We start from the raw sequence: 27,641 nt of genomic DNA, 5'->3' as shown, positions 1-27,641 counted from the left end.
AGATTGTTCGCCATTTTCGAGACACTGGTGTGTGTATATATATATATATATATTGGTTAAGCTATACAACAAGTTTGCCGGGCTATTCTTCAGAGACTTGAAAAATTAACTCAGCAGTTGGAAAATCTTGGATATATATTTTTTTTAAAATTTAAAATTAAAGCTCTGAACTCTGAAAATCAGTAAGTTTAACGTGACCATTGTCAGCTTAGTGCTTCATTAATTACGATTCATTTATTTTTATAATGTAGTTTTTGCTATTCTGCTTTTTTATCCTTGTGCTAATGTAATTTTTTTTATTTTAGTCACATGAGATAAATAATAAGCAAATATTTATTTTTGCGTGGGACTGTAGTTTTGTCCTTGGCATGGCCTATATACACATATTACTGTGGACTGAAATCTTCTTAAAATACTCTTGAAAAGTCGAGAAATTTTATTAGTTTATTTAATTAGCAATCATGGTTCATGAAAAAAAATGAACCATGAACCTTACAAAGACACCTAAAAATATTGTGAAAGCCTTAATTATTGAAAATGTATTATATACATAGAAATAGTTAAGTACATTGGACACCTTATTTTTTCTCTTAATTGCTCAAATGATTTTCTATTTCATTGTAAATACATATTCATATACATTTAGATTATTTACTCCATTCAAATAATGCTTTATCTGCCTGATGTATTTTTGTAGAATTAAATTTTTTGTTTATTTTCTTTGAAGAAGTTTATGCCATATAGCCGTTTCAGCATTAAAATTTTAAGTTTTATATTTCCACCATGTAAAAGTACTTTTGTTTTTTTAAATATGTCATACTTGAAAACTGTTTCTTTAGTATAAAATTGTGTCTAAAGAAAATCTACGATTGATTTTAAGTGAATCATTCATGTACTGCTTTTTAGATATTTATTTTTCATTTATTTGATTATTATTTATTTAATTAATATCTTTAGGATATGTTTCAAAATGCTGGCATTGTTGTTGACGGTTATATGGGTGCTCACAATCCTCCCGGTGGTTTTAAATCAGTGGATATTGCAATTTGTACCATTGAAAAAGCTAACAATCTTGTTAACAGACTTATGGAAGAAAAGCGTTTGAATGAACTCGGTATTGTATTCTTCGATTATAATATTTTATGTATTGGCAGATTTATATGTTTGTATCTGTAATTATAATGTTAAATTGTCCAGAACAGTATTAAATATGTTTTAAGTATGAAATTTTTTTCAATATTGTTATTGTATATTGTTATTAATATGTTATTTGAAATGCATTATAAGCATGCAAATACGAATTATAAGCAAGAAGGCATTATAAGCTTGCATATTATTTGTACACTTGAAAGGTACTTGAAATTTTTGCAATTAAGTTTTTCAAACTCTCAAAATATTTTGAATTGATGAATGAATAGGGTTTCATCTTTTATTTATTGTTTTTATTTTTCCTGTTTTATTGTAACAGTAGAAAAAATCAAGCTATTTTACAAGATTAATTTAACACTTTCACAATGGGGATTGTGAATGTATGCTTATTGTTGAGGTGGTCAGTCTCTTTAACACCTACCTAAGGCCAAAGTTTTTTTTTTTTTTTTTTTAAGTCTAAATCTATGAAATTATCAAAATATGAAGAGATTCTTGATTAATGTGGGTAAACAACATATGCTGTATACGTATTTTTGATTTTCATACTGTATTTACTCAATTTTTTTCTTGTATAAATATATTTTTACGCCTAAGGCCAGAGTTTTACAGGCAACTTAATAGGTTTTGATCACCTAAATCGGTTGCTTAAAATTCTTTTTTTGTTTGAAAACAGGGATCGACATACAGCCCTTTATTATAATCCTTGCACTTGAAATAACTCATTTACAGTTTTGGAGGATTTTTGTGGGAATGTGAACAAACGAGGCATCATTATCTAACTTTTTTTTAAATCTACAAAATCTAACTATCAATTGAAAACTGGACTTCAAATGTTCTCATAAAGCTCATGATACGAAAAAATTTCTTTCCTCTTATATTTATAAAGTTAAAAACTGCAGTGTTTTGTTACCTGATGAAAAACTTCATTTGCTTCAAAAACATTCAAATTGGAAATAACAATCAAAGCATGTTTCAAGTGCTGAAAATAAAAAAGATGTTCATTTTCAAGACTTGATAGGTGGCATGAATGAAAAAAAAAGTGATTTGAAATGTGAAACATAAAGTTGCCAATGGGAAATGGAAAATAAAAGTGGGAAACAAAACTAGAAATCCAAACGTCATCAATGAAGAAAAAAGAGAAAAAACAAAACTAGAAAAAAACCATAGGGGCTAACCATAGGGGCACTGCAAATCGGGGTAAAATGCATTTATGTGCAATATGGAAAGGTAGTGAGAACATAACCTTGATAACAAGGGAATCAACATTTATATGAATAAAACAAGATTAGAGCATCAAGATAAATAATCCAATAGCTTTGACTTAAGTTACAGCATTGTAAAAGTTACTGCATATATTGTTTCGGCAATGAAGTATTGTTCAATGATTTTAAGCATTTGTGTTTCAAAATATCTATTAAAGATTTAAAATATAAAATTTAAAAATTATGATTTTTTTTTTTAATGACAGAATTTCTGTCCGCTATTCTTTACTTTACAACCAGGTGTCTGTTCATTGCAAATTTACTATCGTTTAGTGGCCCCTTCACAAAGTTCTAAAATTCTCCTCTCCGTCTCCTAAATTGTTTTTTTGTATCCTCATATAAAACGATGAATCCCGGGTCAATTATGCATTTCGATTTATAATGGAACCCTCCTGCAGATTGCTATTACGACGTAATAGAAAAATTCGCTTCCCAACCGGTTTGTAAGAAGAGCGCTTTTCCTCCTCATTCATGGCAGATAGCATGCCGAGATCCCGAAACGCCAGCTGCTCATTCCTTAATTGAGGTGGAAGAAAGGGCGGTATTACTATGCAAACCCTGTTCTCATTGCAATCTATGGAAAAGATGAGCTTTTCCACTAGCTATCTTCTGCAAATAGGTAACACATATTTTGTCAGATAGTGCGATGTGGTATGCCTAACTGGTCGCTTACGTCATATCAAAATGGGCTTTTTTTCGCAGTTTTTTAAAATGAAACGATGATGCTCTCCCTCTATAAACTTTACAGTTTAAATTCGGACATTATTCTAAGCATTCAAACATTATCTTAAATATTATTGTAAATTCATTCTAACAGACCTTTATTTTTTTTCTCTGTGAAACTTTTTCTGTATGACCTAGTTGAAATGCTCTCATAATGAAAATAACTTTTAGTGCTAGAACTGTTAAATGCATGTTTTTATTAAATTCAAGTTTAAACTTAACTATGGACAATGATTTTTGCATATTTTTAAATTTTAATAGTTTTAATCCCAAAATTTTACAATAGCAAAATCATTTTTGAATATATGGGGAAAAATATGTAGAAATTTACCAGTCATGAATGATTTTTACTTGTAGTGACAATTTTTGAAAATATTTTCTTACTTTGCTGTATTTTTGTCTTGATTTTTTTAATATAATTTTTAATTTTCCCAAATTATGTCTAAAGTTTCACAAAATAGGGCTAAAAAAAACCAGGAAGTCCTTTAACAGCAAAATTCCGTTTCTTTTATAGCATTTTAAATAATTAAATTTAATATTCTATTCTAGTTATTATACTTCATCTCATACAATGTTATGTTTCAAAATCAATTTGACTTTACAAACCAATAAAAGAAAAAGTTATAATGAAAACAAATTCCCATTTTTTGCAAAAATTTGTAATTTACATACATTTTTGCCATTAAAAATAAAATACGCTTGTTAGGAAAATAGCTTTAATGCAATTTAAATTTATATTATTAAAATATGAGTAAAAAAACTGATGAAATAGCTTTATTTTTCAGTGAAGGAAAAGAGAAACATTTTATTACTTTAACCAGTTTTTCTTTATTGTGTTAGGATGTTTATTTTTTTCTTTTTTACGAAAAAGAATTCAGAAACTTAAATTTTTTCAAACATTTCATGCTAATACTTTTTAACTGCACAATTTCTATCCTTTCTAAAATATATATGAAAAAGAACAACTGTGAAAATATATTTTTCTAATATTCTCACTCTGAAATATTTTTTTATTGTGCTTAGCTTAACATTCGTCATTTTATAATTTTTTAGGCATTCTAGTTGTGGATGAGTTACATATGCTAGGAGACTATGGTAGAGGCTACCTTTTAGAACTATTGCTCACCAAGCTTTTATACAATTGTAAGAAGTAAGGAGACATATTTAAAATATTTTTCCATATAATACTTATTAATCGTCTATTTTTAATTGCTACAATTTTAATTGTTTTAGGAATAACATAAGTATTCAAATCATTGGAATGAGTGCTACATTGCCTAATTTAGACGTTTTAGCATTTTGGCTCAATTCTGAGCTATATCGTACGGATTTTAGACCAGTCCCTTTGCAAGAGAGATTTAAAGTTGGCAATGTTATTTATGATGCTAAAACTAAAGAGGTGTGTCGAGAGTTGAATCCTGGGAGCTTACATTTTGCAGGTGATTCTGACCATTCTGTTTATTTTGCTCTTGAAACAATTGCTGCTGGCCATGGAGTATTAATATTTTGTCCTTCAAAGAATTGGTGTGAAAATCTTGCTACTAGTATTGCAAAAGCAATTTTTAACATTGGACGACCATCTGCTACATCTGATGGTAAGTTATAATGTTTATAAATATTAATTTTACAATAATTATGTTCCTGTGTACTATCAATGACAGTAGTACTAAAATTAAAAATAATTACAATAAATAACAGAATTACAAAATCCTGAATTAGTAGCCATGTAGATATATCAAGAGTGTAAATTAAGAAAATTTAAACACTGAATCATAGAATTAGTAATTATAAAATATAACTAGCCTACATACATTTTCACTGGTATGTTTACAAGTATTAGTATGATTTAAAAAAAAAGTTTAATAAATTTATTTTGAATGCAAAATTATAGTACAATGAATCTGTAATACATAGCTGCCAACTCTACTAGATTTTTCAGTAGACTACTGGATTTTGACAGTTTCTCCTGGTCTACTGGTTTAATTAAAATTCTCCTTTTTTTCGGGTCAAATTTTCTAAAATTGAGTGAGTTTCCTTAAAAAAAATATCTATTTAAATAGAATTTTTGTACTGATTATTGCTTGCTAAAGTATTTAAATAAGTATTACTAATACATAATGAAACGAACCTCATTTATGGAAATCAGTTCAAAACATTTTTTGTTCAAAAATGTTCAGTTTATTTTTATTCAGAACTCTCTCTTCGAATTAATTAAAAAAAATTTTTAACTCTCTTTGATAAATTAAATGCTTATTAATATTCGAAATTGTGAGTAAGCATAATGCATAACATTTCAAGTATGTTTAATGTCAATCGTAACTAGAAAATATTGCAATTTTTCTATTTTGATGACTGTAAAAATCCTTAAAATACCCTATGTGTAAAATATTCAGTTATATCAACAATTATCATGAAATTTATATTATTTCGTAAAATCTACTGGATTTTTTCCTATCCATGTTGGCAGCTATAGTAATATCTCAATTATCCTGAAATATGCTGATTGACATAGTATTCCTTTGCATTGTTTGCTAGTCTAGAGGACCATTGATGATAATTTTATGGTGGCCCTTCTCACATTTTGGTGGACTTTAACTAACCAACAATAGTTTATTTCAAGCCTTGTGATATTTGAATTGCACATTTTGAGCCAATTTATCATCCAGTTATTTAAATACATGAAACACTTTTTTTTTAAATATTTTTTTTTTTTTACCATTCTTAATTGTTCAATTTTTATAGATAATCCACAGAAGGAAAATATGGGCAAAAAATTAAGGGAGTATTTAAAAGGACCTCCATTGAATGATATTTTACAACAGCTTAAAAGTTCACCTGCTGGTCTGGATTCTGTACTTCGTTTAACAGTGCCATTTGGAGTGGCTTACCATCATGCAGGTAATCAGATTTTGTTTTTTCCGTACTTAAATATTTGTTTCTGCGCTATGATTGCATATTTTAAAAAGGTTTTCAAGAAAACATATATTAAGGGTAGTGGTTTTGGAGCAGTCTTTATGTATTTGTTTAGGAAAATTATTATAAAAAAGTTATTGATTTTTTTTTTTTTTTAAGGATTAACATTTGATGAACGAGATATTGTCGAAGGTGGTTTTAGGCAAGGTATTATAAAAGTTTTGGTTGCAACTTCAACTTTATCCTCAGGCGTCAATCTTCCGGCCAGGAGAGTTATAATTCGTTCACCTCTGTTCTGTGGCTCTCCAATTGATGTATTAAGCTACAAGCAAATGGTTGGAAGAGCTGGTAGGAAAGGAATTGATGAAGAAGGTATCTTAGCAATTTTTTTTCTTCTTGATAACCTTTTTTTTTTCTTCATTAATTGTTAACTCCTTATTGAAAAGTTGGTTCTTTTGTTGTCAAAGCTTGAAATTCATTTTTTCATGGTGTGTAAAATTTTTATTTACTTTTGAGGAATTCAGAATAAAAGCAGCAGTTAAAATCTAAGAGTTTATCATATCTCAATTCATTTGAAATTTTGGCATATGAAATGTATTAGCATAGGAAATATATGGCTGCAAGGCAAACTTTGGCACAAAAAAATATAAATAATTTACTAATTTTTGAACACAAAATACTTAGAAAATTTATAGCTCAGTTAACTAATAATTATTGGAGAATATTAAGTAGCGATGAACTGGAAACTCTGATCAAGCTTAAAAACATTGCAAAATTCATCAAAGCACAGAGGCTTTTGTAGCTTGGTCACATAGAGAGATCACATGACAGCCGGGTGGTAAAGGCCTTGCATTGCTGATATGTACTAGGCTAAGAGGCAGACCGCAACGATGAATGGATGATGTCTTAAAGGAATAAAGTAATTTATAAAGAGGAAGAAGATGCATCTTAAATGCATACATGCATTTGGCAGGAGTATCCTTTCATACATTCATCTTGAAATTCAAGATCAAATTAATTACATTTAAATAGCACTTAAACTCTTGTGTAAAGTTTATAAGAAGACAAACATTTATTTTGTGATGCTTGCATATTTACAAAAAAGGAAAGAGAAAAAAATTTCTTTTGATTAAAATAATTTCTAAGTTTAGTAAGAGAAAAAAGACTTAATCAAAAAACAGTCTTTCCTTATTTCATTCATGTCAAGTAGATTACAATCATGATCTCAAACAAAAATAGTTCACCCTAGTAATTGAAAAGGTTTATATGTGCAGTGTTTCAACAATAGTTGATTTCTTTACATGCAAATTTTTCCTTACATCTAAGACCTGAACAAAAGTTTTATTGGTACTTGTGGCATGTTATCAAAAACTACTAATGATTACAGTTAGTCTTTTCATTTTAAATATTTCTTCAACTTGAAAAATTTTATCATGTTAACCTATTTTTTTAGTAAATTAACTGATTTAAAACTCATAAAAGTTAATCAGCTATATATTCAAGGTGGCCACCCACCTGGAATTATCTGGGAATTTTTTTGTACTGGAAAAAACCTGGAAAAATCAGGGAAATTTGGATAGAAACCTGGAAGAATCAGGGAATTTTAGCGAAAAGCTGGAAATTTTTTGTGCAATATTTTTTTCACTTTCACTCATTTAAATTATTTACTAATTTTCTTAATTTAAATTATTTTATCCATTATACCCCCATTTTTTAGACTGAAATGTATTGTCAAACAGTTGAAATGTCATTAACTTAGCAATACTTTGCTTGCATCAAAATTTGTTTCATTATAACCCTGTTAAACTAGAGTACCACATAAATTTCTCCCTTGGTTGCAAAAGGATTGTAGAAACCTTTGACTTCTTTGGAGACTATGGGACTGCAGTTTAGGAAAGGCAAAGATTGTGGTGAAGGTGGAAGAAGGGTAATATTTGCTTCTGTTTTTAATTTCCATGTTCGACACCATTGAATTACCCAATTGTAAAGACAAAAACAATTGACTAATCTAAACTAAGAAACCATGTGGTTAGATTGAAATTCTTTAAATATTTCTAATACGAAAAAATATGTTTTTCTATAGAATATGTAACAAGAAATTTGACAATTTTGCCTTTATCTCTTAAAATAATAATGCTAATTCAAAACAAACAGCATTATTTAAACATTTGACTTTGGATAGTGGTTTAAAGAAAATTATATCAATGTATTTTATAAAGGGCACTGTTTGGATCAAATACAGTATAAAATGGCTCTATATTGAAATTTAAATAAATATAGAATTTTTTTGGTGTATAATCCCAGGGAATATTTTCTTTTACTTAATGAAAATATTTTAAACAGTACTTATCCTAGGTTTTTTAATAGTACTTATCCAAGGTTTTTTAACAGTACTTATCCAAGGTTTTTTAACAGTACTTATCCAAGGGTTTTTAACAGTACTTATCCAAGGGTCACTCTGTACTTGCTATTTGGTACATTTTGTGCAAAAACTACTTAACAATTTAAAAAAAATTTTATTCATTAAAAACAAAATATTCTGCAATAGTAAACATATTTTCTTCACATCCATTCAATATGATATATTGAGAATAGCATTTTAAATAAAATACTTCATAATATTGACACTTTTTTTGTACCCACCTACAATTAATGATTTAAAAAAATAGCACGCTGACCTGAAAATTTTAAGATTTTCACTGGAAATCCTGGAAAAATCAGGGAATTTTGAAATCTGATTTGAGTGGCCACCCTGAAACACCCTAATTCACAGTCAAGAAAAAAATCATTTTTTCCTGATTTCCTTATTTTTAGGGGAAAGCATTTTATTGTGCAAAGAAGCAGAAAAAAAAGTAGCACTTTCATTAGTCAGCTCAGAATTGAGGCCAGTCAGATCTTGTCTTATCTCTGCACAAAATTCTTTGCATTCAAGCTTAAAACGTGCATTAATTGAAGTAAGTTTTACCTTTTATTTTGTTGCCTTTTTCTCAAAGTGAACTGTTGCATATTACTTAACTTTTTTTTCTTATTAGGTAATTGCAAGTGGGGTAGCAAGCACTCGTGATGAAGTGCTACAGTATGCATCTTGTACATTGTTGTGTGCTGCAATTGCGAAAGAAAGTGAGGATAGCACTGATAACACATTGGAAAGTTCAATTGATAAATGTTTAAATTATCTTGTTGATAATGATATAATTTTTAAACATGAAGATTTAGGGAATGGTAATTAAAAGTTTTATTAGTATTGAAACCTCTAATTTGTACACCTTTGTTACATCATACTCCCTTGATTATTTTAATTAAAAATGTTTAAAAAAATTATTTTTTCAAAAAAAAAAGACTTGCTTGTAATTGTTTAATAAAATTTGTCTAGTTTTAAACTTGTGAAGGTATTATATTTTTGATATTCTTCAAATATTTTTGCTTGTAAAAAGGATATCATTTAAGGAAGCCTTTTATTAATCAACTTGTTCATTGACTAAAAGAATCTTTGTATTACTAATTAAAAATAGTTTAAAAGAATTATTGCCGTTGCCTGTCGAAAAACGTAATCGTAATAAAAATGTAATTTTGAAGTAGTCAATTTAAGAAATTGAAAAATTTTAATTTTTGATGCACCATATTTTTAATTTCATTAACAATGTTTGTGAAAATTGTAAGTCGACCGTCTAATAATTATATACAAGTTTCAAGCATAAAGATTTACCTACAGAATTCATTGTTTCAGACATTTTCGGTAATTGTATGAGAAAGAAACTCCATTAACAATTAATTATTATGAAATTTTTATGTTGATTCATTCAAGGATCATAAGCTTATTAATATTTTCAGCAAATGCAGTAGCATAAACTTGTTGAGTTTTGTTTCTTAGTTTACAATTATCGATTTGCCTCTGTCATCAGATTTTAAAAATGATTGTGAACAATAAAATAATGTCATAGAATTTTTAAATGATATCCACCAAATTACTTTTCTGCAAAAATATTAGGCAATATGTTCCCCATGCTTTTGTTTTAAGATTATTGAATTCCCACTTAAAATTATTAAGTAAGTCTTAAATTTGATGGCAAAATTTTTTTTTATTGGTATGAGAGAGCATTAACTAATTAACTAATAAATGGTTAATTTTTAATGCAATAGTAATATAAAAAATTTCTGCATGTTGATCTATTGTGAGTTGTTCAGTGTTCTATTAATAAAATTATACTGAAAACTGTTAAGACATTCTCTTCTAAACAAAGTTGTTCTGAAATTAATAGTATATTTTATTATAATAAAATTTGCCTTTATACTTATATTTTAATACTCAAGCAGAGCAAATTATACTTTTTTTAATTTGTCATTTGTCTTTTAAAAAGTAATCTATTCAATAAATGTCCTCATTTTTGTCTTGAATTTTTTGAAAAATTTAGTCCCGATTTTCTCTTTAGCCCACTACAAAGTCTGCATTATCCAAGCAATATCTGTGTAAAAGATTAATATTAAATATCTAGAATTTATATTTTCAGTATATCAAGTAACCTTGATAACTTTTAACATTACTGTCTTCATGCTTAAAATTTGTGAACTTGTTTACTCAATGAAGATAAATGTAGATTTACTCAATGAAGATAAATGTAGGTCCGAAATTTTAACCTTTATCTATTACCATTTCTAAGCCATGATTACTTAAAAATGTAAATAATTGCGAATTCTGAAACTGAAATTTCTAATTTATAACTTTGTTGAAAGCCTAAAAAGCAGCCAAGTTACTAAATGGTGTTTAAATGTTAAAGCAGTTTTGAACAGTTTTATGTACTGTGCTCACTCAATTAGTAATGCTCTTTTAATGCTTATTTTTCAAAAATGACGCCTTAGTTTTTTTCATTATGACATGGGTTAGCAATTCCCCTTAGTTTAATATTAATTAAAAACACTATGTTAGATTTTGAATTTAAAATAATGAGACAAAATTTTTTTCTTGAAATGATGCTAACTTTTAAATTTTTGTTTTTACTTTTTATGTAATCATTTTAAAAGAATGTTATGCAAACAGGGTCGGATTAACCTGTAGGCACACTAGGCACGTGCCTAAGGCCTGCGAAAAACTTGGGAGAAAAAATTTTTTTGACAAAAATAATTTAACTTTAAAAACAGCAAGTGTATTTTGCACAAAATTATGAAGATACAAATAAAAATATCAAATAAAAATATAATATTTTTCGGTAATAAATTATTTTGCAGATTCTTATGATCTGATATATTACTTTTTTTGCGATTTTTGGATTCAACGAAATCTTGTATTATGCTGTCGATTTCCATTTTTGAAAAGAGGGAAGGAGGGGAGGGCCCAAAAAACGGCTATGCCCAGGGCTTACGAAAGGTATAATCCGGCTCTGTATGCGAAGGAATATTCTGTAACCGCAAAGTAGATTTATTATTTATTTTATAGGTTTAACAAAAATAACATACAAACCAAGTCAACTTGGAATGGCTATGCTTGCTTCTGGTTTTTCACCTGATGATGCTTTGAGAATTTTAAAAGAATTACAATTGGCTCGTCGAAATTTTGTTTTAGAAAATGATTTACATATTTTATATGAGGTAATTTGAAATTATTTTCTCATATTAAATATTTGAAATAGCTTTACAAACTTCACTGAAAATTTTTTTATTGACTTGTGTCTATAAAATTATCTTTTTGAAATATATTTTTGCTTATAGCATTGATTTGAAGAAAAAAATGTGAATAAATTTTTCTGAAATACTAATTTTCTGATGTTTTTAACAAAATTTGACAAGATTATTTCTCATTAGAGAGAACTATCTTCCGTAACTGTATAGGCTGATCTTTGCAATCTGGTTATTTTTAAGACCAACGCATACCAAGTATGGAGTTCTAAGTACTAATGTACTAGCGAAAAAATTTGGAAGCAGTTGTGAGTCACCTAAATTATCTAATCAACCTTTATTTTCTATTTCAAAACCCTGAAAGGGGCAGTTCAGGTGAAACTGGTGCATAAATATCAAACAAATAATTTTAATCTGTGCTCTCTATATTTTTTTCATTTCAGTTTTACAAATAATACATAGAAAATAGCCTTTGGGAAGAAAGGAACACACTTAAATCTTCGCCTTCGGTTAGTTGAGCTAAAATTTGACCAGAAATTGCCTCAGTTTGATAGCTTTTTTGTATAGTTAATTCATATATCCAATTCATACTTTGCTGAAAGCAAAGTAATGAAGAATAAAAAAGGCAGAAATCTGCAAAATGTAATATACTAAAATAAAACTTTTTACTATTATACGCAAAAAAGGGATAATGCAGTGAGACCTCTCGGGAGCGACCACTCTCTGTTCCACAGTAAAATGGTCATTAATGGAGGTTGGTTGTTCTTTGGGATTACCTCCTTTGTCTTCAAAATGTTATTGAAGGTACATGATTTTTTGCAGACGATTTTAATTTTAGTCACTGTCATTTTTCTTGTGCAGGAATACCACTTGTGTTGAAATTATGAACACCGGATTGATGAATAAAACTTTGCGTCAATAAAAATGACCCATAATTATGAGTAAAAATAAATTTACCAATTATGAGTGATAGAACTATTTTAAATAAATAAACAAATATGTTTTTTGTTTAAGTTTAGATATAATTTTATGTCAGAAAAATTAGCTTTAAAAAGTTTAGAAGAAGTAGTAGTTAGTTCAAGTGTTTGTTGAAGTAGTAGTAGTAGTAGTTGTTAGTAGAAGTTTGTTCGCTTGAAAGTTTTTTTTCTTCTTTCCAATTTAACTTTCAACTTTAAAAATAAATCATTGATATCATTCTTTTTAATGCTCTCTAACTACTTATTCTCTTATACTCAACATTTGTTGATCTTTTTCAGAGATCTTTTAAAAAAGCTTTATAAGTAAGAGCCACTCACAATATTTTAAATTTACTAATTTGTTTTGTTAATTTTTTATGTTTCTTTATTTGATGTTTCCCACATTTGGTACAAAGGTTTGCCAGATCGCTGGGAGAGGTTTTAATGGTCTCTCTGAAGGGTTTTCTTCAACACAAAGTCTATGGAAAAAATTTGCTGCTTAGTTTCGTAAATTGAAGTGGTTGCTGCACAGAGGTGGTCATTCCTGGAGCTTTCACTGTATAACAATAATGCAACGCTTGCTTTCTTCTGATTTTGTAAAAAAAAGATAGTGTTTCCAACCAACAGTACAGTTATATCATAGAAATTTTAAAGGGTGAATTAAGGGATCATCCACTAAATTACTTTTCTTATAAAAATGTTAAGCAGCATGCACGCTATGTTTTTGGTTCAAAATTATTGAAACTCTCCTTTAAAATTAATCAATTAAGGAAGATTTGAGCTTGATTACAAATTTAATTAAATATTGATATAAAACTCATACTGTTTTGTATGTATTGATTCAAACTATTGTGACTGTTTAGTGCTTTATAAGTAAAGTTACTCGAAACTAAAGTTACTCGAAACTATGAATATTTTCTATTCTGAATGAAATTAAATCTAGTATCTAGCAAAACTGTCCTATAAAATATACCTTTATAATATGCAAATGGTGCTATTTAAATTTGTTAGTTAGCCGTTTGCCCTTTTTTAAAAATAGTCTGTTGCATGTATACTAGTGTTCTCCCTAAGCATTTTTCTTAAGGGCGGCCCACCTTGCCTACTCTTTGATCCCAATAAATGTGCACTTTTTGTAAAAATGCCCTGCCTTTTTTATTCTTAGGAAGATCTCTGTGTATACTGTTTGAAAAAATTTCATGATTTTTTAATTTTTTTTGGCCTGTGTGAATTTAGATTACTGTTACATGTTTATGTTATAATATAATATTTACAAATATATATATGTATATATACTCTAAAAAATTGTTCTCTTTGTTTTTATTTTACAAATGAAGGTGACTCCTCCGTACCTCAGTGATCAGATGGGATCCTTCAATTGGATGCATTTCTTGTCTATTTGGGAGGAGCTTCCCGAGGAATACAAAAGAGTTGGTGAATTAGTTGGTGTTCAAGAATCCTTCATAGGGTTAGGCGTTCAAGGCAGGATTAACAGAAATTCTCCTAAAACTGCACAAAAAGTTGCTATTCATCAAAGGTTTTATGCAGCATTAGCACTAAATGATCTCATTCAAGAATTGCCTTTGTCTGTAGTTTCAGAAAAATATGATTGCTCTCGTGGTATCCTACAGTCTTTGCAGCAGTCCACTTCCACTTTTGCAGGTATGTGGATATTTATAATCAATGCTAGACTTGTATCATAATTATGTCCCGACATACAAATTCGGGTTTAATTTACAGAATTCATTTTTATCTTGTGGCAGCAATCATTTTTTTTTATACTGCTCATCAACTAAATATAGAGATTCATTTATTAATATTATGTTGCAATCAGTTAATTTAGCAATGGAGTATAAATAGTTAAAGGATATATTCTGACAGAAAATTATAAGGTGTCAAAAACTATACTTATTTATGTGCAATTTGTTGTGAATTTAGGATAATCTAATTTATAATTGTAATATGCAATTTAAAAATATCTAATTTTTTATTAGGAATTTACAATTATCTAATTTAAGATTATCTATTAAATTATCTAATAAAATTACTTCTTATATTAAAATTCATGTAATTATGAAACTGATAATTGACTCAACTTATGGCAGGAAGGTAAGAAATTGTTTCAATGTGTTTATGTCCCCCCCCATGCACCTGTTCAATTAAAAATTGCATAAATAATTACAATATATTAATTATAATATCATATCATTGTTAAGTTAATAGTATTTGAAATTGGTGTGACATAATATATGAATCTACAATGTGACATACTATATCATTTCTTAGTAAGTTGAATGGTAACCACCATTATCGACATAAAGTAGTAGGTATTGACTAAAATATGATATTTTTATGTTTAAAAAGCATTTTTTTCAACAACTGTATTCTTGCAGCTAATGCAAGATATAAAAAATTACTCTAATGCCAGACAAATGCCTATTTTATCACTTACTTTTGCTTCACATGTTGTAGAGTATATTTTATCCAAAAGGAACCTATTTCTTCCAGAATACTGGAAAAAACTGAACAAAATGAAAGAAACAGGATGAAATAGAAGAAATTAAAAGTGACCATTATAATTATTTAGCAACAGATATTACAAGAATACCTTAAACTTAAACAAATTAAATTTAATATACCAGAAGGTTAAAAATTTTTCTCATCAACTCATTAAAGAGATTTTTTCACTAAAAGATATTCTTAATATTTATTTAAGTTTTATAAAGAATTTTAAAATCTATAAATCATGTTATTTAGGAGTAAGTTTAAATATTTATATTTGATAGCATTTGATTTTACAAATTAATGTGCCATTTGTAATTCTGTATTTAATATGTGATTTGTATGTAAGTAGTGAATAATATGTTTACTATGTAATTTTTAAATTTGTAGAGTTAATAAAATTTTATTATGATGTTATAATAGTTATTTATAGAATTATAAAATAAGGTTTTACTGTACTCATTTACATAAATGACTTCTGTTGTTTTAATTTCTTGGGAAATTTCTTAAATAAATTTTTCTTTACAATTGATGTTTTTTAGATTTCACACATTTAAAAATAATATATTAAATAGCTTGGAAATTAGTACTATTATTTAAGCTGGGTTGCAGTCATAATCTATTTTTTTAAAAAATGTTTTAAGTTTAATATTTCTTTTTGAAAAAGGTTTTTTTCCATTTCTTTAACTTGGATTAAAATAAATCTATTTCTCAAGAGTGGCTTTTTTCCATGGTTTTCTTTAATCGCCAAAAAAACTTCCCTTTCCTGGTTTGTACAAAGGAAAATAACAAAAATGAAAAAATATACAATATGTAAATATTATAAAAAAGTTTTATTTTCATTTAAATATCTCTTTAGAAGCATTATAAATTAACTATTGTTTGTGTGCTTTTTGATACTAACCAATAATTTCTTCTAAAAAAAATTGTGATTTAAATTACTGATTTTAATTATTATTCGTTTTAAATTGCTAAGACCCTAAATTGTTATTATGGAAACTTTATGGTTTACTTATTCTCGAAATGGTCTTAATTCCTTTTTATCTTTCACTTAGCAAAGTTAAAACTATAAGCATGTATTCAGTTATTAGAATTTTGTAATGACACCTAATAAAAACATGTATTGAAACTTCTAAATTTTTAATTCTACTTACATATATTTTTAATTCTACTTACATAAATTTCCTATTTTAGGAATGCTTACAATATTTTGCAGTCGATTGAAGTGGCACAATTTGGAGCTACTTTTTTCGCACTTCCAACGTCGAGTGCATTTTGGTATACAACAAGAGTTATGTGATTTAGTGAGACTGTCAACTTTGAATGCCCAGAGAGCCAGAGCATTGTATAATGCTGGATATGAAACAGTAGCATCATTAGCTAGTGCCTCTCAAGAAGACATAACTCTACTTTTGTGTAACATGGGTTCCTTTGAAAGGTTAATATTAATTTAAATTTGTAACAAATTATTCTAAAATATTTATTATTTTACTGTGCATTTTTTGATATTTTATAATGCTAATTATTTAATGTAGTAAATTACATTTTGTTTATTTAATTTGTTTTGAAGATAACTTGCAAGTGCTCAAAATAAGATAAGTGTGATTTTTTAAAATGTTTCCTCTGATGGCTAACTAATAAAAACTAACAAAATATTTTTAATGCAAAAAAGTATGACATTTTTAAATATTTCTTCCGATACCTATCCAATAATTTTAAAATGATTAAAACAGTTTTTTAAAAAAAGTGTTTTATTGCTATATAAATCATTTTCGAATATTATTTTCAATTCAAGTATTTTTATTATGGAAGCAATGAGTCAAAAATTATTTAGTTTATTGCATTTTTAACTTCTACTCTTCTGCTCAGAATACAATAAATAAAGTGATTTTTGTTAGTTCTAAAAAATCAAAAAGAAAGTTAATTAATTGTGAAGTTTTAATACTAATAAAGTTTTGTCACTTATATATTACAACAATATGGAACTATAGTTCGTTCACCAGGAATTGGCACTTGGCTCCACCCCCTTTGGATGCAGAGTTTATTTCAGCGCATGAGTAAAAGGAGAAACATCTCCGCTCTTGAAATTGAGACAGCCCTTAATGCGCACCAAAGGCAAGCAGAGAATTCTTTTTCAGTCACTTACTTCAAATTTTCATCTGCTATTATACCTTTTGTAACTCTAGCCAATTAAATATATTTTAAATTTAAAAAATGCTGTTTTTCTAACAAAATATCTCAAAAAGGACAAATTATTCACTCGAAAGAATGAAATATCATAAATTTTTTGAAATAAAATGCAAATAAAGATTGCGAAATAAATATTTTTGTCATACGATTGCCAAATAGCAACCTTGTTCAGAATTATTCACATCCTTCTCCCAAAAATTGCGAGATAGTATCGTCGGATACCACGTGATGAAGGCGAAGCCAAGTGCCAACTCCTGGTGAATGAGCTATAGTTGTTTTTCCACAAAATTTCCTTTAGAATTTTATTTTTAACAAAACTTTTTTAATTTAATTAACTTTTGATTTTGAAATTATTCATTTGATTTTTAAATCATTCATGGACTTATTTAATTTTTATATTATTAGTAATTGGTGTTTATATTTAATTTACTTAGAAATAATTAATAATTATCATAACTTTTTTAGTGCTAAACAATTAGATGGAGATCTTGCTCAAGAAGCTTTAGAACGTTATGAAACTAAACGAATTAGAATTACTGGAAAAGAAGGAGTTTGTGAAAAAGAAGCTGCTCATTTAATCATTCAAGAAGCTCGACACTTTATTAAGCAGGAGTTAGGAATTGATAAAATATCTTGGGGTAACTTGAATAATCATCTAATCAAGCAAAGTGAAAGTTCTATAAGTAACTCATCTAGTGATGAAATCATTGTCTCAGAAAACACTCATTACAAAGAAATAACCTCTGCAAATCCTATCAATGATAATAAAATTACTGAAGCTGTAGATTTATTAAAGACATCAGAAATATTAGATAATTCTAAATCTTCAATTAAATGTAATAGCTTAAATGATGAGAGTGTTTGTGTAAATGATTCTCGACTTCAGATTGTATCACCAGTTCCAGAAAAACTTTCTTCTGTTAAAAATGAAACTATACCTCTTCGGGAAAGTGATGATTCTAGAAAAAGTTTATCATTTCTCCTGCATGAATTGAATGAAACATATGTGAGTCAAAATGAATTGAATTTAAAGACTAATATCACAACTGAAGGAACATTTAAACCAAATCTGGATAGGAATATTACTGACTTTAAAACCCATTGTAAAAATCAAACAGAAATTGAAAATGTGTTCGATTCATTAAATCTCGAAACAGAAGATGCAGTTAAAAATATTTCTTTTAGTGAGTTTCTTCTGTCTCAAACATGTGAAATTGGTGATATTTACTTTGCCCAAACTTCTATTTGTGATGATAAAACAAAAGCTATTGAAAAAAATTTATCTGGTGTTGCTGATTTTGAAGATGATTTTATAGATAGTTCTGTAAAAGTTAATAATATTACTTTAGAAAAAACATCTCTAAAGAATTCTAGAAAACTGTCTTTTGTGAAAAATAAACAAAACATTGGAGATAGCTTTATTAATGATTTAGGAATGGATTGTATGGCTGAAAGCTTTTCCTTTAATTTTCAAAACTCTTTCAAGCAGCCTTTAAACTATTCACTTAGTATAGAAGAAGAAAATCATGAGAATAACAAAAATATTTGTGATTTAAAAAATAAAACTATTACGTCAAAAATAATGACAAATGTACAAACTCATAGTACTCCAAAACAGGATGCAGAACGTGATAGTAATACTCTAAGCGTGTCGAGAATATCTGATGTATGCCATAATCGAAATCAACACTTAGAGAATGTATCAAATAGAACAAAAGTCAACCAATGCAAAATAAATAATTCTTGCAATTCTCAACTCCATTCTGATAAAGAATTGACTGTGAATGAAACTAGTGGAGATATTTTTGAATCGGATGATAGCTTTGTTGCTAAATGCTTCAATGTAGAAAATAAAACCGTAACAATTGATATTGTTCCTAATGATAAAAAGTCAACTTCTGAAACTAGTACTGATTTATTTGATGAGGATTGCTTAGAAAATGTGTGCAAATCATTTTCATTTGATGAAAATGAATCTAAGAAAACATCCGATGTCTACACAGGATGTATTAATATTTCTCAAAAATGTGCACCTGAACATCCTTCTTTACCTCTTTCTGCTCTTTCAAAAAGATTAAGTGCTAGTACTAGAACACCATCTTCTGATCCCTTAAAAAAGCCAAAAATTAGTGCATCTAGTTCTCCTGTTCCACTTCATCCTAAACACAGTGCTATTGAAGAAAATAAAAAGGACATTAGTAATGTTGCTATAAATAAGCTTGAACATTCCAAAACAGTCGATCAGTTATGTTGTAACAAAAAGGAAGATAATTCTTTGAAACTAGAAAATCATTCTAAATTTTGGACATCTTGGGGATCTTCTGAATCATTTTCTGAAATAAAACATGAAACTATTCCAGTTTTGATAGAAAATGATTCCAATAAAGATGATGATCCAGTAAATAAGAATGTAGACCAAATTTCTTCATTTATTCTGGATTCGGTTGATAATGACCTATTTGATAGCTCTGCTTTAAATTGTGTGTCTCACACTCCAGACGATAAAAAACGTGAAAATACATTTTTCTACAAAAGTACTGCTTCTACAGCTCAAATAAATTGTTGCACTGAGGAGTTTAGCAAAAACAAGAAAGTTAATAGTTCATCACTTGCAACAAACATTGGCAATATTTCGAAATTATTCAACAAAATAAACGACCTACCATCTTTTGAAACCGTAGATATTTCGGATTCAGAAATAATCCCGTTTTTGAAAAAATTAGCTGAAGTTCCGAACTTTGCTCTTTCAGTTGCATGTGAAAAACTAGAAGAGAAACGAAACGTTATAGGACCTCCTAATCTGTCAGGTATTGCAATTTTTATTTCTGATTCATCAAATTTTTTTTTACAAATTATTTAGTTATTTTTAACTGAAGTAATGAAATTAAATATAATTTTTAGTCATTCATTAACTCATTGTGCCACAATGGTTAAGGTACTGAGTTGGCATTGCGATGGACTAGGGTTCGAGGTCTAATAGATAAGTCGACTCAGATTAATGGGTACCTGCAGGTCTGGAAAGTAAAATAGGCCACATTACCACCATCATGCATTTAGTTTCAAAATTGAGGCCTTAACCCAAGCTTTGTTTTCTATTCATTATTCAAAACAACTCTCACAAACCTATTTTACACATTAAAATGAAATGTTTCAGAAAATTCATTAGTGAGAACTGGGTAATATTTGCATACCGATTCGGACTAGGTGCGTCATTTTCTTACTTCATTATTCAACATTTTATCGTTGCTGTGATGTTATTTGGGTAGAATTTTATAAATTTTTCTTTACCTGATAATGTTAATTTTTATACTTGTTTGCAAGTGTTGGCTGGGCATTACTGCAGGTTAAAGTTTTATATTACTGGCGTGATATTCTTCCATCTTTCTAAAGTTTAGAGGAAAATAATAAAGGAAAATGATATGTAAAATTAATTATTTTTCTTTATATTTTCTCATTATTTTGTTTTATTTTATTTCTATTTTTTTATTTCTATTTTTTTTCTCTTTAATTATGAATTGTTTATAAAGCTTAATGGCTTGTTGGACTGTCAATGTACAGTGTGCCGAAAGAAAAGGACCACCCTGAATAATTTTTGATCTAATGATCAGATCTTCATGTTCTAGAACTCGATCTTAATGGCTCGAGGGAGTGACCTCAAACATGCTAATTAATAAGGGCAAACAATATTTTAAGTTAAGAAATCACACACAAAAACTTACTTTCTAGAATAAACATACATTTTTTTCTATGGATTTGGATTTTTAACCACCAAAATATTTAGTTTTAAATTTGTTTATACTTTTTTGTACGTTGTAATTAATGAAGCTTTATAATTATTAATGAAATTATTATTTATTTAACTTTAAATTGCCTTGTTTTATTATAATTCTGCAGAACTATTAATTTTAACTAATTTTCTGTTAGGTGACAGAAATACACATACTGAAAAGAATTGCTGTATCATAAATCCAGATATAATTGTTAGAGGGATTTCTATATGTTGTGGTGGTCCATCTTTTTACATTAGAATTTCAAATGACCTTGGTAAGTCTAACATAGAAACTATTGAAAATATGGTGCATGTTATAAACGTGTGTGGTGTACCTTTAAAAAGTATCTTTTTTCACATGTTATTTTGAACTGTACAGTTTTTATTGTGATATATATATATATATATATACAGGGTGATTCTAAATAGATTGGCAAAATTTNTATATTTTTCAAAAGCTTTGGATAATCTTTTTATGTTATTCCTTTTCTGTAAATCCTTTTTTTAATTTATTATTCAAAACGAAACGCTTTCTCACACTTTTTCACATCCTGTCCTTTAATCTATTTTTGGTTCAAGTATGCATTAATTAAAATTAAGACATTTTCTCCTTTGCTCTTTGTGGGAATCGTGCCACCTATTTAAGAAACCAATTACAATTACTGTCATTTTCCTTATTCCCTAAAACGAGACATTTTATGGATTTTCTTTGCAAGATTTTCCTATTATAGAGCCGCACGATGATTTTGACAAACTCTCTCTCGGCCATCATCACATAATGATTAAATAAAATTAATTTGCTCTTTTTAAAATCTTTTGCCGTCTGTTTTTTCTGCTCACGTGATTGCCACCATTATATATGCTCATGAAATAAGTTTAAAGTATAGAGAAAACAAGGAAAATAACAAAGATTAATGATAAGAAAGAAGAAAAAAATTTTAAATAATTTTAGAAAATATATAGTAAGAAGGTGGCAAATATATAAATATATAACCAAAAGTAGTACTCGTTTTTGCGGATATAATCGTCTGAGCTGATAAAGAAATTATATCTTTTAATTTTTTGTTTTCTGCATTTTTGATGTATATTTTTTTATTAAATATTTTTTTTAAATATTTTATTTTTAAAAAAAATTCTTTCTTCTACTTTTATTAATCTTTATTATTTGCCATGTTTTCTCTATATTTTTAACTTATATATATATATATATGTATAGAGTGAGAGAGAGAGAACATAATTAAGGCATGTGTGTATGTATATATATCATGCCTAAATTATATGGTGCAATCCAACTTCTATGTTTGTATGTCAAAAAATTAACTCGTGATATTCAAAAAATTGGTGTGGACAAATCATAATTGAAATGTGTAAATAAAAGATTTATTTTCCGTTTTTCTTGTAGAAAGTTCCTCTTTCATGGAGGTAAAGGATAAAATTAAAGTTCTACAACAGTTTTTTCACAGTCAACTGAAAAATGGAACTTTGATTATTTATAACTTAATTAATTATTACAAAATATTATGGCAAGGGTGCAATATTTGCTTAAATCTTAGCAAGGATATTTCGTATCTTGATCCATCTATAGCTGCATGGTTGCTTGATCCATCACTAGGTTTTGTGTCTTTGGAAGATTTAACTCATAGATATCTGCCCAATTCAACTTATTATATGCAAAGTAAGTAAAACATTAAGTTAAAATTAAAATTATTATGTGCATATTAGTGTTAGATAAATGTATTTTAAAATGTTATTCTATCTTTGTCTGCAACATTTTTTTAAACTTTAATAAAGAGTTACATAGTTCCAAAATTTTTCGCACATAATGATAAGTACGATATAGTACAATTTTCAAGAGACTGTTAGAACAAAAAATACCTACACACATGAAATTTACAAGATAATTAAATTTTATATAAGACTACAAAACAAAAATTTCATTATAGTGTTTATTTGTATGTAATAATAACATCGAAACATTTATATTTAAATTGTGTAGTAATAGATATGGTGTGTTAAAATGCCCTCAGACAGTTTACTTTTAAGTTTTACCATGAGGTGCTACAGTAATCTTTCCTTTTCTTTCTTTCTTTATTTTTTTGCATCACACTTAGTTTGTGAAACTGTTTGATCAAGTGTGTCATGTTATTTTGCCTCTGATTTTTGATTTTATCACTTTAAATTACTTTCAATTCTTGTAATAAATTTTTTTATTAAATCTTATTGTGTGCCCTGATTTTACAATTTAAAATTGTAAAATTTGCCAGTGTAATTTTTTTCAGCAAGCTTCAGCCTTGGAATTATCCAATCATTTAAAGATCGTTACACTAAACAACTGGTTAGGCAATCATTTCTTTTTCTTGATTCTGGTGGCCAGCAAGATGCTTCGAAATGAAAAATAAGTGTTCTGGAAGCTCTGAATTTGATTTCAGCAGCATTGGACAGTGTCGACTAAAATGAATTACAAATGTGTTTCAAAAAGCTTTCTGGAGTTTATTGCTTCTTACTGCAGCACACATTCCATTACTTGTTCATCTTTTCAATATCTTATTTAATACTTGCCCCAAATGATAGCAATGAAAACAATGAAGATTAGCAAAAAATATCGTAGGATATACCTTCCACTGTTCAAGAGTTTAAAAGAACAAAATCTCTGAAGCATTTGCAAATGCAAACCATAAAGCAAATTTGCAAACTTTAGCAAGGAATATTGATGAAGTTTAATTCTAAAGCAAAAAACATGTAAAGTTACTTATTTTTTCTAGTAGTTCATCTCAATAATGTAATTCTTTGAAAAATATACATATATGTTTTTTTATCCTGCTTTGTGCGTTTTTTAACCCTAGTACAACAAAAAACTTAAAATCGGGGCTCCACTGTATTTTTATACAATCATTTTTTTCCCTAAGTAAAGAATAACAATTAGGTAAAAAATATAACCATATTAAATTATATATATTTATATTACAACTAAAGCTCAAAAGCTGTTAATGCACACATTATCTAACTAATCATCAAGCTAACTAAGATAACTTTAACAGATATCAAGAGTAGAATTAATAGTCTTTTAATTTTACCTGGATAATGTACATATTACTGGCTTTTGTATCATTAAAGCTCAAAATTTTTTTCGCTCATATTATTAACTAATTTGTTGAGTTTTTGATAAAACTAACTCTATCATTTAGATATTTATGAAAACATAAACATTAATTTCCTTAGTTTCATATTTTAAGCCATTTAATTATTTGTATTATAGTTTTTAACTGATTGATGATTTATTCTATTAACTAATTTGTTTATTGCCTGGTTTTATCCACTTCATTTAAATATCAAAGAATAAATTATGTTAATTTAAGAGTACAAATACGTTGCTGATATTGTTCTTATTTTGCCTTTAACATGTGCCTAGTAGGTAAAATGCAGTGTAATGAGTACCTACTGTGTAATGTGCAGATTTCGTAGATAAGTTCATTAATGAGTCAAATTTTTGGATCTATTGTTTATCCTAGATAACATGCACATTATCTTGATAACTTTAGAATAATTGATTTCTGTCCTTTGGTAGTAAAATATATCTAGGTATATAATCTTTGGACGTATGTAAAGTTTCTTAAGTTTGATTTGCTATTTTCAGCAATGTCTTATATTAAATGATTTATTTTGTGCCTATTTTAATTTATTTTCAGATCAGGACAATAAAATTAATTTGGGATCAAATTATTGGAGTTCTGTATCTGGAAAACAAAGATCTTCTACTGAAGCCAATATTTTATATCATTTGATGGTCAAGATTATGAAAGACCTTCAAAATCAAAAGTTGTACAACTGTTTTAAAAGTAATTACAATAAGTATTTTGTTTCTGAAATATTTTATTTGAATATTGATTTTAATGTTTGTGTTTTTATTTCTGTGTAACATTTTTTTTTATTTATTATGGTTTGTAATGAGTATGAGTTCATGTTATATTGATACATATTATATAGTTCTCGTTAAAAGTTATTGATGAAAATTTTGAAGTTTTTCATTTATTCTTATTTTTTAAAAGTTTAATTTTTATGAAATAATTCATAGAATAATAATAGAATATTTCATAGAATAATAATTAAATTAAAACTTTTGCACGTGCAGATAATGTATCAAACTTTTGTTTGTCTTAAAATTTTAGAGAACATAAATATGTTTCTTAACTTAATCATTTTCACATTTCTAAGCAATGAAAAATTATGTGAAGCTAGTTAAACATTTCTTGCTTACACTTTAAATTTCGAGCAAAATAAGATGCATTTTTTATATTTACATTAAAAAAAATTTATTTCCTATTTTCTGTACTGTTAATTATAGAGAACTTGAAAAAATTCTTTTTTTCCCCCTTCTTCCCTTGCTTTCTATGTGCTACTTTCTCTATACGTAAAAAGTACACACATGTGATCAAGTTGTGTAATAAAAAAAAAATCTAAAATATTTAGTTTCTTACTTGAATTAGTTTTTAAATGTCTTATATAATTTAAAAATAAAAACTGTTACTGTTAACAAAAATAGATTAAAAAAGGAGATAATTGTATTTTCTCAAAACATAAGTAACAAATAAAAGCATCAACTTTCTCAATTGGTAAGAAAAAGAATCTTTCATAAAAGCTGACTTCTTCAAGAATCTCCAAATTGGAAGGATCTTTAAAGGATCCCTTTTTTTTAAAATTGTTTTCTTATATTGTTGCAGCAAAACACATGCATGAGGAATTTTTTTATTTTGTAAAATTGTTGGTATATGTCAGAAATTTCAGAATTTTTACATATTTGGTTGAGTATCTAAATATTTTATACCATTAGGAATTTAATGACGTAATTGTTTTTTATTTTCATATTTCCATGGAATTAAAAATTGCAGAATATTTTAGAAACTATTTTATTATCTAAAAATTACTTAAAATTATGACCTTATTAATATTAAGGCTGTTTTAAAGAAATCTGCTAATTAATGTTTTTGGTGATTCTTATTAGAAAAAAGTTTAAATGTAATAGAAGTATAAACTTCATTGAAAGATATACAAAATCTTGTTGGTAATTTTAAATAAAAGAATATATACTATTCTTTATGGAATATGTGGAATATATACTCCTTTAAGTATCTACAACCTACATCAACCATCTAAAACCAAAAAAAAAGGTTTATAAAAGTGCTTTTTTAGTATACATTTAATTTCTTCTTGCAGACATAGAAATGCCATCTGCGTTATCTTTGGCTAAAATGGAGCAAAATGGATTAGGGTTTGATTATGACCTTGCAGCTGCATATTTGCAAGACTTACAGAAAAAACAAAAAGATGTTTTGGACAAATCCTATCAGATAGCTGGGAGACGATTTAATATATCATCTTCAAGGGATATATCTAGGGTTTGTTTCGTTATTTCTTTTTCTAGTTTTTGCTAATGTGAGAATAATTTTACTTGCTAGAAGATATATATATATATANTGTTTTCTTTTATTATTTAGAATTTTTTTTTTTTTTTTTTGCAATTTATATATATATATAAATTTATAGTTGTGTATTGTAATGTATATTGTCGCAGTGCAGTTCTGTGCCTTTTGAGTAGAAGTTTGTGTTGTGATCAAATTGTATTTTGCTCATTGTCATTAAAAAATTTGAATGTGATTTTTAATTAATCTCCTGATGACATCTATTGTAAGAGATTGAGTGTACTAGAGTTAGTCATCCAATTAGTTGAATTTATATGAGTTTAGCTCTGATGCAGTTAAATATGTTGTGCTACCATGCTCTATGCATGCCTGAAAATTAGCAAGTTTCTTGTTGACAGTTTCAACAGTAGGGATTAGAGTAAGTAACAATGGATAATGAAGATAAAGCTGCCATTCTTATGGACTGTACAACAGCATGTAGCTCCCAGGGTTGTAAAAAGAAACCTGGGTTTTTCTTATGGGTTTAATTAGGTTTTTTTTTCCAAAATAAATTGTAAGCCTTGCTGCTTTAATAAATACCATTAATTTGATTAAGGATAAACCACTAATAATGACACTCCAATTATCTTTTGTAGGATTTACCTATTCTGTTTTAGAATTATGAAAAACTACTTGAATATTTAAGTGAAAAAATAAATTTTTTATTTTAATTCAAATAAAATACAGCAATTTTTAAAGTAAATTTTTAACACATAAAATTTACTTCTGCAATGTTGCATTTCATTACTTTTCCAACTGTGTTATTATATCCTATCTTATATGTAGGGAAAGAGAACTTCTAGAATAAGCTCTAGTATTCCAACAACAAGGAATCCATCAGAACAAGCATTTCACCAATTAAAAGCTGCTGTATTTTAATCTATGTAATTTATATTTTATTCTATTATAAACTTAATATCTAGAGCGAATTGGGTAATAATAAAATGCAATCATGAAAAAACCCACACAGGTTTTTACAGATTGGGTAAAATTATAACATCTCTATTGCGCCTCTTGGCAGAAGATGATCACCTGCCACGACAGATTGGGCTGCTGTAAGCAGCATCACATCACTATTATACAATAAAATTACAGTTGAGGAATAGCATAATTC

General features: G+C 27.5%; 1 protein-coding gene across 2 annotated transcripts in view; it reads left to right on the top strand.

Moving 5' to 3' along the window:
• Positions 1-27,641, top strand: part of LOC107447954 (DNA polymerase theta) — a 42,772-nt gene that overhangs the window by 4,985 nt on the left and 10,146 nt on the right. The window contains exons 6-20 of one of the 2 annotated variants that reach the window (XM_043041353.2): positions 958-1,114; positions 4,188-4,284; positions 4,368-4,729; positions 5,877-6,032; positions 6,207-6,419; positions 8,862-9,001; positions 9,080-9,269; positions 11,479-11,630; positions 13,948-14,272; positions 16,307-16,550; positions 17,768-20,109; positions 21,227-21,346; positions 22,474-22,746; positions 24,758-24,907; positions 26,283-26,464. In XM_043041353.2, the coding sequence (XP_042897287.1) occupies positions 958-1,114; positions 4,188-4,284; positions 4,368-4,729; positions 5,877-6,032; positions 6,207-6,419; positions 8,862-9,001; positions 9,080-9,269; positions 11,479-11,630; positions 13,948-14,272; positions 16,307-16,550; positions 17,768-20,109; positions 21,227-21,346; positions 22,474-22,746; positions 24,758-24,907; positions 26,283-26,464 (5,103 nt within the window). Of the gene's footprint in view, positions 1-957; positions 1,115-4,187; positions 4,285-4,367; positions 4,730-5,876; positions 6,033-6,206; positions 6,420-8,861; positions 9,002-9,079; positions 9,270-11,478; positions 11,631-13,947; positions 14,273-16,306; positions 16,551-17,767; positions 20,110-21,226; positions 21,347-22,473; positions 22,747-24,757; positions 24,908-26,282; positions 26,465-27,641 lie in introns of those variants that run through there. The other variant, XM_016063006.4, reaches the window with a different exon arrangement.

Source organism: Parasteatoda tepidariorum, chromosome 1 (assembly GCF_043381705.1).
Source record: "Parasteatoda tepidariorum isolate YZ-2023 chromosome 1, CAS_Ptep_4.0, whole genome shotgun sequence".
Taxonomy (NCBI): Eukaryota; Metazoa; Arthropoda; class Arachnida; order Araneae; family Theridiidae; genus Parasteatoda; species Parasteatoda tepidariorum.
This window is presented reverse-complemented; position numbering and strand designations above follow the sequence as displayed.